Here is a 15,036-nt window from a genome sequence, read left to right as displayed (position 1 = left end):
ATTTTATATGAGCAATTATATAGCTGTCTCTATGGATGGGTCTAAACATGGGGAACCTGTTTGTTCCTCTGCTGTTTTCCCACATCGTGTCCTAAAGATCCAACTGCCTCAAGACTTTATTGTCTTTCACGCAGAATTATATGTGAGACTGCGAGCATTAGAGCAGATGAGATCAGCTTCAACTGCTAAATTTCTTGTCTGTTCCAATTCTCTGAGTGTCCTTCAATCTGCAACATTTGTATCCAGCAGATAAAGTAGTCCAGAATATCCAGGATGTCCTTCTCCAACTACAACAACTGAGGAAAGAGGTGTCTGTCTGCTGGGTACCAGGCCACATGAGTATTATGGGGAATGCAAGAGTGTATCTAGCAGTCAAATAGGTGTGTCATGATTCTCAGTTATTTCAGTGCGAAAATCCACGGCATGATATAGCCTCACTGTTGAGATACAGAGTCTTTGCCTTGGTGGGGGGATGAAAGGATGGAAGTGACAAGCAATAAGCTCCATCTAGTAAACCTCACAAAGTGGCTGTGGCATACCACCCTCCAGCCACACCAGCAGAATGAGGTCTTCCTTACTCATTTTCACATAGACCATAGCCCTATGACACATGGCCTTTTGCCTCTTGCTCCAGTAAGAGGACCCCCCAATATGTGATACTTGTGGTTTACAGATCACTGTGTATCACATCTTATTGGACTGTATTTTATTTTTTGACCAGCAATATGTGGCAGATTTGCCACCATAGCTGCACTCTATTTTAAGTAATGTTCTAAAAAATGTGGTTTTGACTTTAAACTTTTGTGAACTGTCCATCATTTTTTCCCAAGATTTTAGGGAGATGTTTTTAATGTGTTAACAGGGTGACTAGCTCACCCAAGTTTTTTGCAGGTGGTCAGCCAGTGACATGTCCTTATACTTTTCTTTTAGCTCCTTTGTTGTTTTTCTTGTGTTTCAATTTCATGTATTGCTGCTTTTAATCTCTATGAGTTGTTTTAGTACGTGTGAGATAATGATTCTGTGGTCATCTTGTGTGTATGAGTGTGCAACAATTTTAGAGATTATCTTCACACTCACTTGTTTTAATGTGTGTAAGGGCACTGATAACCTCACTGTTGAGCTCCCATACGCTCCAAACACACACACACACACACACACACACACACACACACACGCACGCACACACGGAATCTCTGAAAGAAAGATGAAATTCTTGGAAAGGGTGGAGAATTGCAGGACGCCCCTAGATAAGTCAGGGGTGCACTACACAAAGGAAGCGGCTATTCGGGTAGCAGAATACTTGAGGCGTGCACATGGGGGTCTTTTAGGCTAGGCAGTGGTGCGAGGTGTCCTGATAAACACTCACCAGTTGACGTGCAGGCAGGGAAATCAGAACGCACTCAGTGTAAAGATACTTCATATATCAAGATATTAGCAGTAAATTTTCAGAGTGTTCAGAATAAAGTTACTGAATTTACTGCCCTCCAGGAAGCGTGTGGCGCGCAAATTATTCTCGGGACTGAGACTTGGCTGAACCCTGAGATAGGAAGTTCTGAAGTATTTAGTGAGGGTTGGAACGTGTATCGGAAAGACAGATTAGTCACCGTAGGAGGTGGTGTCTTCATTGCAGTTGACAAAAATATTGTGTCTACTGAGGTCGAAGTAGAGTGTGATTGTGAAGTTATCTGGACACGTTTAACAGGGCTAGAAGAAATAAAGTTAATTGTTGGGTGTTATTACCGGCCACTAGGTTCCACCGTGACATTTCTAGAATCATTCAAAGGGAGTCTACACTCTTTATCGCAGAAGTACCTGGATCATGCTATATTAGTCAGAGGGGACCTCAAACTACCTAGTATAGACTCCGATGTCTATGGATTCATTACAGGTGTTACAGACAAGCTGTCGTGTGAATTACTTTTGAACACATTATCTGAAAACTGTCTTGAGCAGCTAAATCGACAGCCAACGCGTAATGGAAATATTTTAGATCTGGTAGCCACGAACAGACTAGACCTCATAGACGGTGTCAATGTTGAGACAAGGATTAGTGATCATGATGTTGTCATTCAGACTATGGTTACGAAATTTAAAAAGTCGGTCAAGAAGGCTAGGAGAGTATTCTTACTAGAAAGAGCAGATGAGCAGTTGTTAGCATCCCACTTAGTAAATGAATCGACTTCATTTACTTCCGGTACAAAGGACGTGGAAGAATTATGGCCAAATTTTAAACACATTGTAAATCACACATTGCACAAGTATGTGCCGAAAAAGTGGGTTACAGGCGGAAAAGACCCACCGTGGTTTTAACAGTGCAATTCAGAGAATCCTCAGGAAGCAAAGACAGTTGCACTCACGGTACAAGAAAGATCAGGAGAATGAGGACAGGCAAAAGTCAGTAGAGATTCGTGCTGCTGTAAAAATATCAATGCGCGAAGCATTCAACTACTACCACTGCCATACCTTAACAAAAGATCTTGCTGAAAACCCAAGGAAATTCTGGTCTTACGTAAAATCGGTAAGCAGGCCGAAAGCTTCCGTCCAGTCACTCACTGATCCGTCTGGCCTAGCAATGGAAGACAGCAAAACGAAAGCTGAAATTTTAAATTTAGCATTTGAGAAATCTTTCACGCAGGAGGACCGTACAAACATACTGCCGTTTGAGTCTCGTACAGTTTCCCGTATGGACGACATAGTGATAGACATCCCTGGTGTTGTGAAGCAGCTGAATGGGTTGAAAATAAATAAATCGCCAGATCCAGAAATGTAGAGTCCCCCTGAATAGGTCAGGCGTGCACTACACGCCGGAAGCGGCTACAAGGGTAGCAGAGTACGTGTGGAGTGCACATGGGGGTTTTTTAGTTTAGAGAATTCCCTCCCTAGGCCCGACAAGACGCCTCCTGAGACACGGCAAGGTAGTAGTAGGCAAAATTCAACAGGGGATGATAATATTAATGTGCTAATAGTAAACTGCAGGAGCGTCTATAGAAAGGTCCCAGAACTGCTCTAATTAATAAACGGTCACAACGCCCATATAGTACTAGGGACAGAAAGTTGGCTGAAACCAGACGTAAACAGTAATGAAATCCTAAACTCAGATTGGAATGTATACCGCAGAGATAGGCTGGACAGTGAAGGGGGAGGCGTGTTTATAGCTATAAGAAGTGCAATAGTATCGAAGGAAATTGACGGAGATCCGAATTGTGAAATGATTTGGGTGAAGGTCACGGTTAAAGCAGGCTCAGACATGGTAATTGGATGTCTCTATAGGCCCCCGGGCTCAGGAGCTGTTGTCGCTGAGCACCTGCAGAATAACTTGGAAACTATTTCCAGTAGATTTCCCCACCATGTTATAGTTCTGCGTGGAGATTTTAATTGGCCGAATATAGACTGGGAGACTCAAACGTTCATTACAGGCGGCAGGGAAAAAGAATCCAGTGAAATTTTTTTAAGTGCTTAACTGAAAACTACCTTGAGCAGTTAAACAGAGAACCGACTCGTGGCGAACATATTAGACCTTCTGGTGACAAACAGACCCGAACTATTTGAATCAGTTAATGCTGAATAGGGAATCAGCGATCATAAAGCTGTTACTGCATCGATGATTTCAGCCGTAAATAGAAATATTAAAAAAGGTAGGAAGATTTTTCTGTTTAGCAAAAGTGACAAAAAGCAGATTACAGAGTACCTGACCGCTCAACACAAAAGTTTTGTCTCAAGTACAGATAGTGTTGAGGATCAGTGGACAAAGTTCAAAACCATCGTACAATATGAGTTAGATGAGTATATGCCAAGCAAGATCGTAAGAGATGGAGAAGAGCCACCGTGGTACAACAACCGAGTCACAAAACTGCTGCGGAAGCAAAGGGTACTTCACAGCAAACATAAACATAGCCAAAGCTTTGCAGACAAACAAAAATTGCGCGAAGCGAAATGTAGTGTGAGGAGGGCTATGCGAGAGGTGTTCAATGAACTCGAAAGTAAAGTTCTATGTACTGACTTGGCAGAAAATCCTAAGAAATTTTTGTCCTATGTCAAAGCGGTAGGTGGATCACAACAAAATGTCCAGACACTCTGTGACCAAAATGGTACTGAAACAGAGGATGACAGACTAAAGGCCGAAATACTAAATGTCTTCTTCCAAAGCTGTTTCACAAAGGAAGACTGCATTGTAGTTCCTTCTCTAGATTGCCGCACAGATGACAAAATGGTAGATATCGAAATAGACGACAGAGGGATAGAGAAACAATTAAAATCGCTCAAAAGAGGAAAGGCCGCTGGACCTGATGGGATACCAGTTCGATTTTACACAGAGTACGCGAAGGAACTTGCCCCCCTTCTTGCAGCGGTGTACCGTAGGTCTCTAGAAGATCGAAGCGTTCCAAAGGATTGGGAAAGGGCACAGGTCATCCCCGTTTTCAAGAAGGGACGTCGAACAGACGTGCTGAACTATAGACCTATATCTCTAACGTCGATCAGTTGTAGAATTTTGGAACATGTATTATGTTCGAGTATAATGACTTTTCTGGAGACTAGAAATCTACTCTGTAGGAATCAGCATGGGTTTCGAAAGAGATGGTCGTGTGAAACCCAGCTCGCGCTAATCGTCCACGAGACTCAGAGGGCCATAGACACGGGTTCACAGGTAGATGCCGTGTTTCTTGACTTCCGCAAGGCGTTTGACACAGTTCCCCACAGTCGTTTAATGAACAAAGTAAGAGCATACGGACTATCAGACCAATTGTGTGATTGGATTGAGGAGTTCCTAGATAACAGAAAACAGCATGTCATTCTCAATGGAGAAAAGTCTTCCGAAGTAAGAGTGATTTCAGGTGTGCCGCAGGGGAGTGTCATAGGACCGTTGCTATTCACAATATACATAAATGACCTGGTGGATGACATCGGAAGTTCACTGAGGCTTTTTGCAGATGATGCTGTGGTGTTTCGGGAGGTTGCAACAATGAAAAATTGTACTGAAATGCAGGAGGATCTGCAGCGAATTGACGCATGGTGCACGGAATGGCAATTGAATCTCAATGTAGACAAGTGTAATGTGCTGCGAATACATAGAAAGATAGGTCCCTTATCATTTAGCTACAAAATAGCAGGTCAGCAACTGGAAGCAGTTAATTCCATAAATTATCTGGGAGTACGCATTCGGAGTGATTTAAAATGGAATGATCATATTAAGTCGGTAAAGCAGATTCCAGACTGAGGTTCATTGGAAGAATCCTAAGGAAATGCAATCCGAAAACAAAGGAAGTAGGTTACAGTACGCTTGTTCGCCCACTGCTTGAATACTGCTCAACAGTGTGGGATCCGTACCAGATAGGGTTGATAGAAGAAACAGAGAAGATCCAAAGGAGAGCAGCGCGCTTCGTTACAGGATCATTTAGTAATCGCGAAAGCTTTACGGAGATGATATATAAACTCCAGTGGAAGACTCTGCAGGAGAGACGCTCAGTAGCTCGGTGTGGGCTTTTGTTAAAGTTTCGAGAACATACCTTCACCGAAGAGTCAAGCAGTATATTGCTCCCTCCTACGTATATCTCGCGAAGAGACCATGAGGATAAAATCAGAGAGATTAGAGCCCACACAGAAGCATACCGACAATCCTTCTTTCCACGAACAATACGAGACTGGAATAGAAGGGAGAACCGATAGAGGTACTCAGGGTACCCTCCGCCACACACCGTCAGGTGGCTTGCGGCGTATGGATGTAGATGTAGATGTAGATCCTGATGGAATTCCAATTCGGTTTTACAGACAGTACTCTACTGCATTGTCTCCTCACTTAGCTTGCATTTTTCACGAATCTCTGGCCTAACGTAAAGTCCCGAGCGACTGGAAAAAAGCGCAGGTGGTGCCTGTATATAAGAAGGGTAGAAGGACGATTCCTCAAAATTACAGACCAATATCCTTAACATTGGTTTGTTGCAGGATTCTCGAACATATTCTCAGTTCGAATATAATGAATTTCCTTGAGACAGAGAAGTTGCTGTCCATGCATCAGCATGTCTTTAGAAAGCATCGTTCCTGCAAAACGCAACTCGCCCTTTTTTCACATGATATCTTACGAACCATGGATGAAGGGTATCAGACGGATGCCATTTTCCTTAACTTCCAGAAAGCATTTGACTTGGTGTCCCACTGCAGACTCCTAACTAAGGTACGAGCATATGGGATTGGTTCCCAAATATGAGAGTGGCTCGAAGGCTTCTTAAGTAGTAGAACCCAGTATGTTGTCCTCGATGATGAGTGTTCATCAGAGGTGAGGGTATCATGTGGAGTGCCTCAGGGAAGTGTGGTAGGTCTGCTGTTGTTTTTTGTCTACGTAAATGATCTTCTGGATAGGGTGGATAGCAATGTGTGGCTGTTTGCTGATGATGCTGTGGTGTACGGGAAGGTGTCGTCTTTGAGTGACTGTAGGAGGATACCAGATGACTTGGACAGGATTTGTGATTGGTATGAAGAATGGCAGCTAACTCTAAATATACATAAATGTAAATTAATGCAGATGAATAGGAAAAAGAATCCCATACTGTTTGAATACTCCATTAGTAGTGTAGCGCTTGGCACAGTCATGTCGATTAAATATTTGGGCATAACTTTGCAGAGCGATATGAAGTGGGACAAGCATGTAATGGCAGTTGTGGGAAAGGCGGATAGTCGTCTTTGGTTCATTGGTAGGGTTTTGGGAAGATGTGGTTCATCTGTAAAGGAGACCACTTATAAAACACTAATATGACCTATTCTTGAGTACTGCTCTAGCGTTTGGGATCCCTAACAGGTTGGATTGAGGGAGTACATAGAAGCAGTTCATAGGCGGGCTGCTAGATTTGTTACTGGTAGGTTTGATCATCACGCGAGTGTTACAGAAGTGCTTCAGGAACTCGGGTGGGAGTCTCTAGAGCGAAGGAGGCGTTCTTTTTGTGAATCACTACTGAGGAAATTTAGAGAACCAGCATTTCAGGCTGACTGTAGTACAATTTTACTGCCGCCAACTTACATTTCGTGGAAAGACCACAAAGATAAGATAAGAGAGATTAGGGCTCGTACAGAGGCATATAGGCAGTCATTTTTCCCTCGTTCAGTTTGGGAGTGGAACAGGGAGAGAAGATGCTAGTTGTGGTATGGGGTACCCTCCGCCACGCACCGCATGGTGGATTACAGAGTATGTATGTAGATGTAGATATTGAGAAAATTTAAAGAATCAGTGGCAGAATGATTCTACTGCTGAAAATGTACAGTTCATGTAAGGACTATGACGATAAGATACAAGAAATTTGGAATCACGTGGAGTCATATAGTTAGTCATTTTTCCCTCATTCCATTTGAGAGTGGGACAGGATAGGAAATGACGAGTAATGGTACAGGGTACTCTCCGCCACAGGCTGTATCGTGATTTGTGGAGTATGTATGGAGGGTGTAGATGAAGAATTGATACTGCAAGAAGTTCGAGAATGATTTCCTCATATTACAGAAATTTTTACAGCTTTCATGTTAACCAGTAATTTTGACAAAACTAGTTTTAGTTTCGCAGTATGAATAAAAAGGATATTAATATTTCATGTTATTAAAGAGGGCAGACACTTCCAAGTGATAAAAGATTTACTTTCCACGACATAACTCTGACATTTGCTTAATCTTCCCATATCATCTTTTGCATATTTTTTTGAGGTAGTAAATCTGATAACATACGTTTAGCTTTACTATTCCCATAATTTTTCCTCTCTTTCCCTACACCTCCAATAGGAAAAATATTTGACTTGTGAAAGCTAATACTCAACAGTTTACCTACATATACCTATTGTCCCCACTATGACACTCACTTTTTTTCATGGGTACAGTTTTCCTAAATTTATAAATATTTCACTATTTTGCAAATGATTTTTGAAGCAAAAACAAAAAAAAACACATTTTGGTGCAATTTTTACAAGTAATTTTAAAAATTAATTCTGGTTGACATAGATTTAGTGTGAAATATGGAACTTTTTTTTTACATTGTGCTGCTTTTGGTTTACTACACTATGCAGTCCAAATGATGACTCTTTTGCAAACCAGGCCAGTCATATTTCGCAGAGCAACAACTGAAATTATTTGTGAATTTCTTTCCCATAGTCTTGTTTTGAAGTGACAGTTTCTTAGCATTATGTCAGATGATATTAAACAGGTAACAACAAATTCCTTTACATATAGGATTGAAAATACTTTACAGTAATAGTAGAGTACCCTGGAACTACTAACAAGGGAAACTCCTGATTGTAACCTCCTTAGATTTAGTGGTAAGTTGGCCTATTGCATAGCACATCAAAAAGTGAACACAGATCAAGCATGAAAATAGGAAGAACATTTACTGAACTCTAAACTGTGGAAAAAATAATCAAAATAGAAACAGTGACAAGTCAAATATTAACATGTGCAACACTTAGTTACACTGGAAGACTCTGGTGTCATAGTTATCTGGCCACAGTCTTTAACTGCAACAGGGAAGAGCTCGTTCCAAATCTGTCTTGTGCCATATATATATATTCATATATTTTCTATTTTGTGTTCTACACAAGTACCACATGTTATGCCTCATGGATTCCAATTTGGAAGTTTTTACTCGTGAGTTCCTACAGTGTAACATAGCTCACCCCATTTTATTTTTGTTTTTGTTTCTGTGGGAGATCTATGAGGCATCTCGCCTGCTCTCATTATTCATCACATTTATCTGTGATGGTAATACAGCCTTACCACATGACTCATATTCTATAACCATTGTGTAGTGTGACAATTACCAAGACTACAATGGAAAAACAGACATGTAAATGACCAGACAGACAGTTTAAACATTTATGAAAAAATGGTCAGGATGGAGATTTGAAAACAGATCTCTTGATTTGTAGTCCAACACCATGACCATACAACAACACAGCCATCATTCTTGCAAGTTGCTTCATTTTGCACATTTTGAGCTTAAACTGTTCACGGTTTCTATTTTTCTTCGTTTTTCACAGTTTGGTGCATCTTCTTCTTTTTTTCATGCTTGATCTGTGTTCAGCTTTTGATGAGCTATCCACTGAGCTACTTTACCACTAAACCTGAGGGGAGTGTGACATAGAGTTTCCCTTGTAAGAAATATCTTTGTAATTGTTGAAGTCCTAATCTGAAACTTAGAACAAATTCTGCAAAAGTCATAACTTGAAGGATACATATAATTAATTTCTTCAAATCTCTGTCACGTTTTTTGATAGCTCTTGACCCTTAAAAAATGCCAGGAGAGAAGCAGTACTAAGAAACGACTGATTGGTATAAATAATGGCATTAGAATATTGTGTAGGAGGAAGCAGGAACTGTACCATAATAGAAAGGATAGTCAGACCCCAACAACATAATCTGACTACAAACAGTACCGAGAAGTGCTACGGAATGTCACCAGACAGACTGAAACAGTCCATTCTCCAAGAGAATAGAATGCTCTCAGAAGAAGTTTAAAACTGTACAGTCAACTGTAAAAGATGTATCAGGGGATAATGTGGATGCTCAACATATCACACCTGAAACAGTCATTAGTGAAACCACTTAATAAAAAGGTTGAAAGAGATGAAATAGTCAATTACTTGCCATTTTTATTGCTACTTGCATTGTCAAAAGTTTTTGAGAAAGCAATGTGTAGGAAAGTACTAGCACATCTCAGTGCCCATAATTTGTTATCAGACAGACAGTTTGGCCTCAGAAAAGGAACTTCGACATACTTTTTTTATTTATTCGTTAATGTGTAAGGCACTTGCAGGGCACAATGACAGGATGAAGGCAATAAGTACTCTCTTTCATTTAAGAAGAGCATTTGAGTGTGTTAACCATGCAGCACTTATGCATATGTTGGAACGTTATGTCAGTAGGGGAAAAGCTTAATAATGATTCACTTCACATCTGGAAATTAAGAAGCAGAACATTTTCCCCAGTGTCAGTAAACACGGAAAATGTTTTTGATCTGACTGAGATCATTTAGCAGGGGGCGCCACAGGGGTCGATTCTGAACTGTTGCTTTTCTATATACGTGATCTGCCACTGAACATGTCAGTTGATTAGAATTTTTTTCTCGTTACTGATGATACAAACGTTATTGTCAAAGACATATGACGTAATATAAATGATGTAGCCAAAACAAAATGCAGTGCATACAGTCTCTGACCTGGAACTCTTGTAAAAGCTAAATTTTATTTTTACAAGCTGGCCAAACAGACAGTGGAGTTGACTATTTTAAATTCTCAGGAATGAGGATAAAAGGAAGACTTTCTTGGAAGTAACACATTCAAGTCTTTGTACAGAAACTCAATGCTGTTATCTTCACTACAAGAATTGTTTCCATTGTCTTTGACACTGAAACATGAAGGTGTTGTGACTCGTCGATCTTTCAAAGTGCCGCCGCGCAGTTACGTGCATCCTCTACATGCGGCGCTGTCTGCCAGCCATGCAGCAGCAGCGCCACCTCACAGCCGCGGGTGCCTTCGCTTGGCCGGTTCACTGCCGACGAACTTGTATGGGTACGAGTATATGGCAGGCGGCGAAAATGGAGCCCTGGTCGCATCTTACGACACTGTGACCAACACCTGTATGAAGTCCAGACGGACATGGGTGTTGCAGTGCGTCATTCGGACCAGCTTCAGACTCGTGTGCCAGCAACACCTGTTCTGGATGCTGCTACTCCACCTTCGGCTGTACCTCAGGATACTGGAATATCTCATTACTCACAACGCATATCTCTCAGCATCAAATCGGTGCCAGCACAAGAACTGACGCCACCAGGAGACGTGCCCATGCAGGAACCAGATGACCATCATCTGTTGGAGCAACTCTACTCGTCTCATCCTGCTACAGACATGGACACATCGCCCATGTCTCCTGTTATAACATCCGGACTTGCTGCAATGGGCAGATTGATGCATGGGGCCCCAGCAGATTCGACCCCCATGTTTCCTGTCATCTTAACACGTTATCATCGGGGACATTTCCATCTGTACCGGAAGCCTCCTCCTTGAGACTTTACTGGCAGTCAAACAACACCTTTGGATGTTAGCAATCTACAGGCCACCTCCATCAAGATCTGTGCAAAACTTCAAAGGGGAGAAAAGTGTTGACTCTCCGATCTTTCAAAGTTCCTCCGCGCAGTTACGCGCATCCTCTACATACGGCGCTGTCTGCCAGCCATGCAGCAGCAGCGCCACCTAAGCGGCCAGCTGGCCAGCAGACGCTAGACTTGGACTCAGTTATGATTTGACTCTTAAAGTGTACACACGTCTTACTGTTTACTTGATCTGTGAGTTTCATGTATTGCGTCTTCCTTGAAATATATTTGTTCGACTAGAAGTTATAACAGAAGGCTCTCTTACTTGGTTTACTTTCACTCTATTATCTTCTGTGGTGCTATATTTTGACAGTTCTAACATTCACTTAGTTCACTCATAACACTGTGCACATAACTGTCCAATACTCAAAGCTCCTGAACCAATGACAGTAAATATAGTTGTTCGTCAGACAACAATTAAAGGAAGCAACAGAATATCTTCAGCAATACTAGTACACGTGTGTTCCACTACTCACATTAAAGATGTTAGTAATATGTAGGCCCAATAAAGATCATGATATACTTTACTATTTAACATGAGCCATGGATTTTCAACAGGTTGTTGACTGGTTGGTTACTAGTCACAGAACCACTTGTAGTAATTAACAGTAGAAAACTCAAGGTAAGTCATGATGTTGCAACATACTGGGAGTGTAACATCCACGTTCTAACAAATCCCTTTTTTGCCTACCAAATTGCAGTGAGACAGGGGAAACAACAATCTAAAGCTACTTTCCCACTGAAGGGGGCTAGTGAAAAACTTAAATGTTTGTGGATGGCTCACCCACTGAGGGGAGCAATTGTCCACCATTGCATTTATGTCCAAGTTTTAATTTTAAACAAGTGACCAATGAAATTTAGTCTGTCAATAACACGTATTTGGAATCAAGGCAATTATGACAAATATAAAACCCGTGTCTTGCAAGACAGTTGATTTATTTGCAATATATAAGATTATCTCAAGCACTGGCTCAACACAGGGTACATTGATACAAAGATATAAAATGAAATAGAAGAGATCTTAGTATATCAAAAACCACTGGACTTGGTTCATTATTATAATACCAAGAACATATTAAATTTATTATACATTTAACAGTGCATGTAGAGAAGTTTGCAGGCAAATTATGTTCAAGGTTCTACGATATAATGTTGTTAGAAAAAGGAGATATTAGCAGATTGGCGCCCACCAGCAAAAACCTCACAAAACCTCTCCATGCACTCAGCTCAGCAACTCAAGTGACCACTACTGTAGTCAAGTCCATTTGTGGCCAAGCACATTTGATTCTAATATGTACAGTTAACATTTTTAATACAGCCATTGATAATCATTTAGCACAAATATTCAAATGTTCTTCACATTTCATTCAAAACCTCTTATAAAATTCAATTTCTTATTATTTTTTTGTTTTAGACTGTTATATTACTGGAATCAAGTGCTACTCAAGGCTCTTACTCTATATACTCCTACCATTTTCACACTGCATTATTCCAATGTCTCATTTTATAACACTAATATCCAACTTTTCATAAAATAAATGTACAATCAAATCTCATCACAAACATCAGTGTAGAACCATAACTTTTTCTTGGTGGACAGTTTGACTTGGCGTATGGTATCAGTACATAAGTTTTTTGCTTATAACAAACTAACTTAATGTCTTCATTGTCAGTATACTTAGTTCTGAGTCTCATGTATTCCCAGTCATAAGTTTAAGACCTCTGGCAACAAATTACTTAAGATTATGTTTCCAGGTCAGTTTTGTTTCTTCTTTTCACAAAATTCTCAGTGCACATGTTCAGCTGACAACACAAATGTGCCTTAGCTGTGATATCTATCTTTATTCTGAGACAATGTTGCCAATGTTACTGTGATGATTACCAAGCCCAAACTCTTAAAGTAGATATTAATGTTTAGGACTGACTTAGAAATGTTGATTCAGTGGTTGGTAATCACAAAATGAGGATTTTTTTGGTGTGGTGGGGTATATGCCTATATAGACTGGCACAATGATATATTGTTATATTGGTAATTAAATATTAGTTTACAAAATTTTATAGGTCAGAATTAGCATTAGAGTTTATCTGTTGAATCCACCAATAATCTCATTTAACTAAATGATAGTCAATTAGGAAAGTATTAAAGTTCAGTCTACTATCTGATTAATACACTATGTACTGCTGTGGTGGATTCCCTACTCTCATGGAAAATTACCATGTTTGGAATTTTGTTAACATAGCCAAAGTCTTAATTAATGGCATAAGTAAATAACCAAAGGCCTTATCAGGTTCAGAAAAATTTGGGCAACAAAAGTATAAAGTCAAATCTGAGATTTAAATAAGCAGAATGGCTCAAATGATGAAAATGCTTTTGACTCTAGCCAAATTTTAGTTATGAATATCTTCTAAGTCAATGAGTTTCTGGAAAAATGAAACCGCTTACTGAAAAAGGATAATTATTGCTATCCACTGAGTCAGGTTGTTTTGGGCAGAAATTGTTATTAGCCCATACTTTTTGGATGATTACATGCTAATTATGAATTTATCTTAAATAAATGTTTTCACAGAAATAAATGTACCACAAGAACTAGCAGACTGGAAATTATAACACATATACTAAAGTTACATAGCATATTGTATGAGTAGTAATTCGTGAATTTTGGGTACTGTATTCATAATTGTCTATTTGGTTGGACACAATAAAAAATAAGGAAAAAATAATTTATCTGTAGGAATGCAATAATAAGGAGAATGATTCTACCTTGCCGTATTTCAAATTGATCAAAAATTAATAAGCTCTTGGATAACACTTTCTGAAGCATCATATAGAAAGGTATTAACTGTTCCACAGGTTTCCAGCAGTGATGAAAAAAATTAGTGACAAACGAAAAGTATTTAAATCCAAGATGAAATGTTTCCTCATAACACACTCCTTCTAGTCTGTACAAGAGATACAGTTGTTGAGATTTTTTCTCTGTAATGCATTATTCATTCATATCCTTTCTCAGAATATTTTTGTGTTTAAGCAATTATTTCATCCAAAAATTTTCTAATCAGCATTCTGTAAACAATGTAGTGACTTTTTGACTGACCACGAAGCTGTGGCTTGTATAGTCCCATGGAACCTGATAGATAAGTAAATTTATTAATTAATTGCCATGTTATTACTTGATCATTTATCCAGCATATACATCTGTAAATATACACAGATCAGCTGAATAGTTACATACGGTTTATGTTGTATATCTGTTCATTGTTTTACAAGCTTTGTTGTTTATTAGTATTCATCCTTTTTCTTGAACTGTGCTAAATTAATAGTTGGTCTTGTCTTCTAGGTACACATAAATCAATCAGTTGATGTTCCTTACGAAGCCATCAGGTACTTAGTAGGAGAGTGTAACTACGGTGGACATATACTGGATGAATGGGACCAAAGAACCCTTAACACCATACTTTTAGATTTCATCAACAGCAGTGTTGTATACAGTCAACAATACACATTCTCCTCAACAAATAAAAAATACAGGCTTCCTATAGATACAACATACAGTTCTTGCATCGAGCACATTATGGTCAGTATATGGCACATACCTTTTAATAAATGCTTTACTGTGATAGCTATACTGCAAGAATTTTTGCACTTATCGAATTTGTTGCAGGCACTTCCTACTCAATCAACAACTGAAATACTTGGTCTTCATTCTAATGCTGGAATTATATGTGGAATTAATGAATCCAGGCATTTCATTCAAAGCCTACGATCTGCATATGGTAACTTGTTAAGTGTGAAATATAAAGACTTACACATGGTGGATCACATGCTGATGCACATATTGCAGAAGGTATTAACAAATAATATGCAGCATTAATTAAAAGATTTTTTCCTCTAGGTATAATAAATGTAAGTAAAAGATATACAAAAG

The 15,036-nt window shown here is 39.6% G+C and overlaps 1 protein-coding gene across 1 annotated transcript in view; it reads left to right on the top strand.

Moving 5' to 3' along the window:
- Window positions 1-15,036, top strand: part of LOC126298331 (dynein axonemal heavy chain 7-like) — a 1,150,327-nt gene that overhangs the window by 1,074,063 nt on the left and 61,228 nt on the right. The window contains exons 54-55 of the mRNA XM_049989626.1: window positions 14,449-14,685; window positions 14,773-14,955. Of these exons, the coding sequence (XP_049845583.1) occupies window positions 14,449-14,685; window positions 14,773-14,955 (420 nt within the window). The remainder of the gene's footprint in view (window positions 1-14,448; window positions 14,686-14,772; window positions 14,956-15,036) is intronic.

Source organism: Schistocerca gregaria, chromosome X (assembly GCF_023897955.1).
Source record: "Schistocerca gregaria isolate iqSchGreg1 chromosome X, iqSchGreg1.2, whole genome shotgun sequence".
NCBI lineage: Eukaryota > Metazoa > Arthropoda > Insecta > Orthoptera > Acrididae > Schistocerca > Schistocerca gregaria.
Note: the sequence above shows the minus strand (reverse complement) of the source record. Positions and strands in the feature narration are given on the sequence as shown.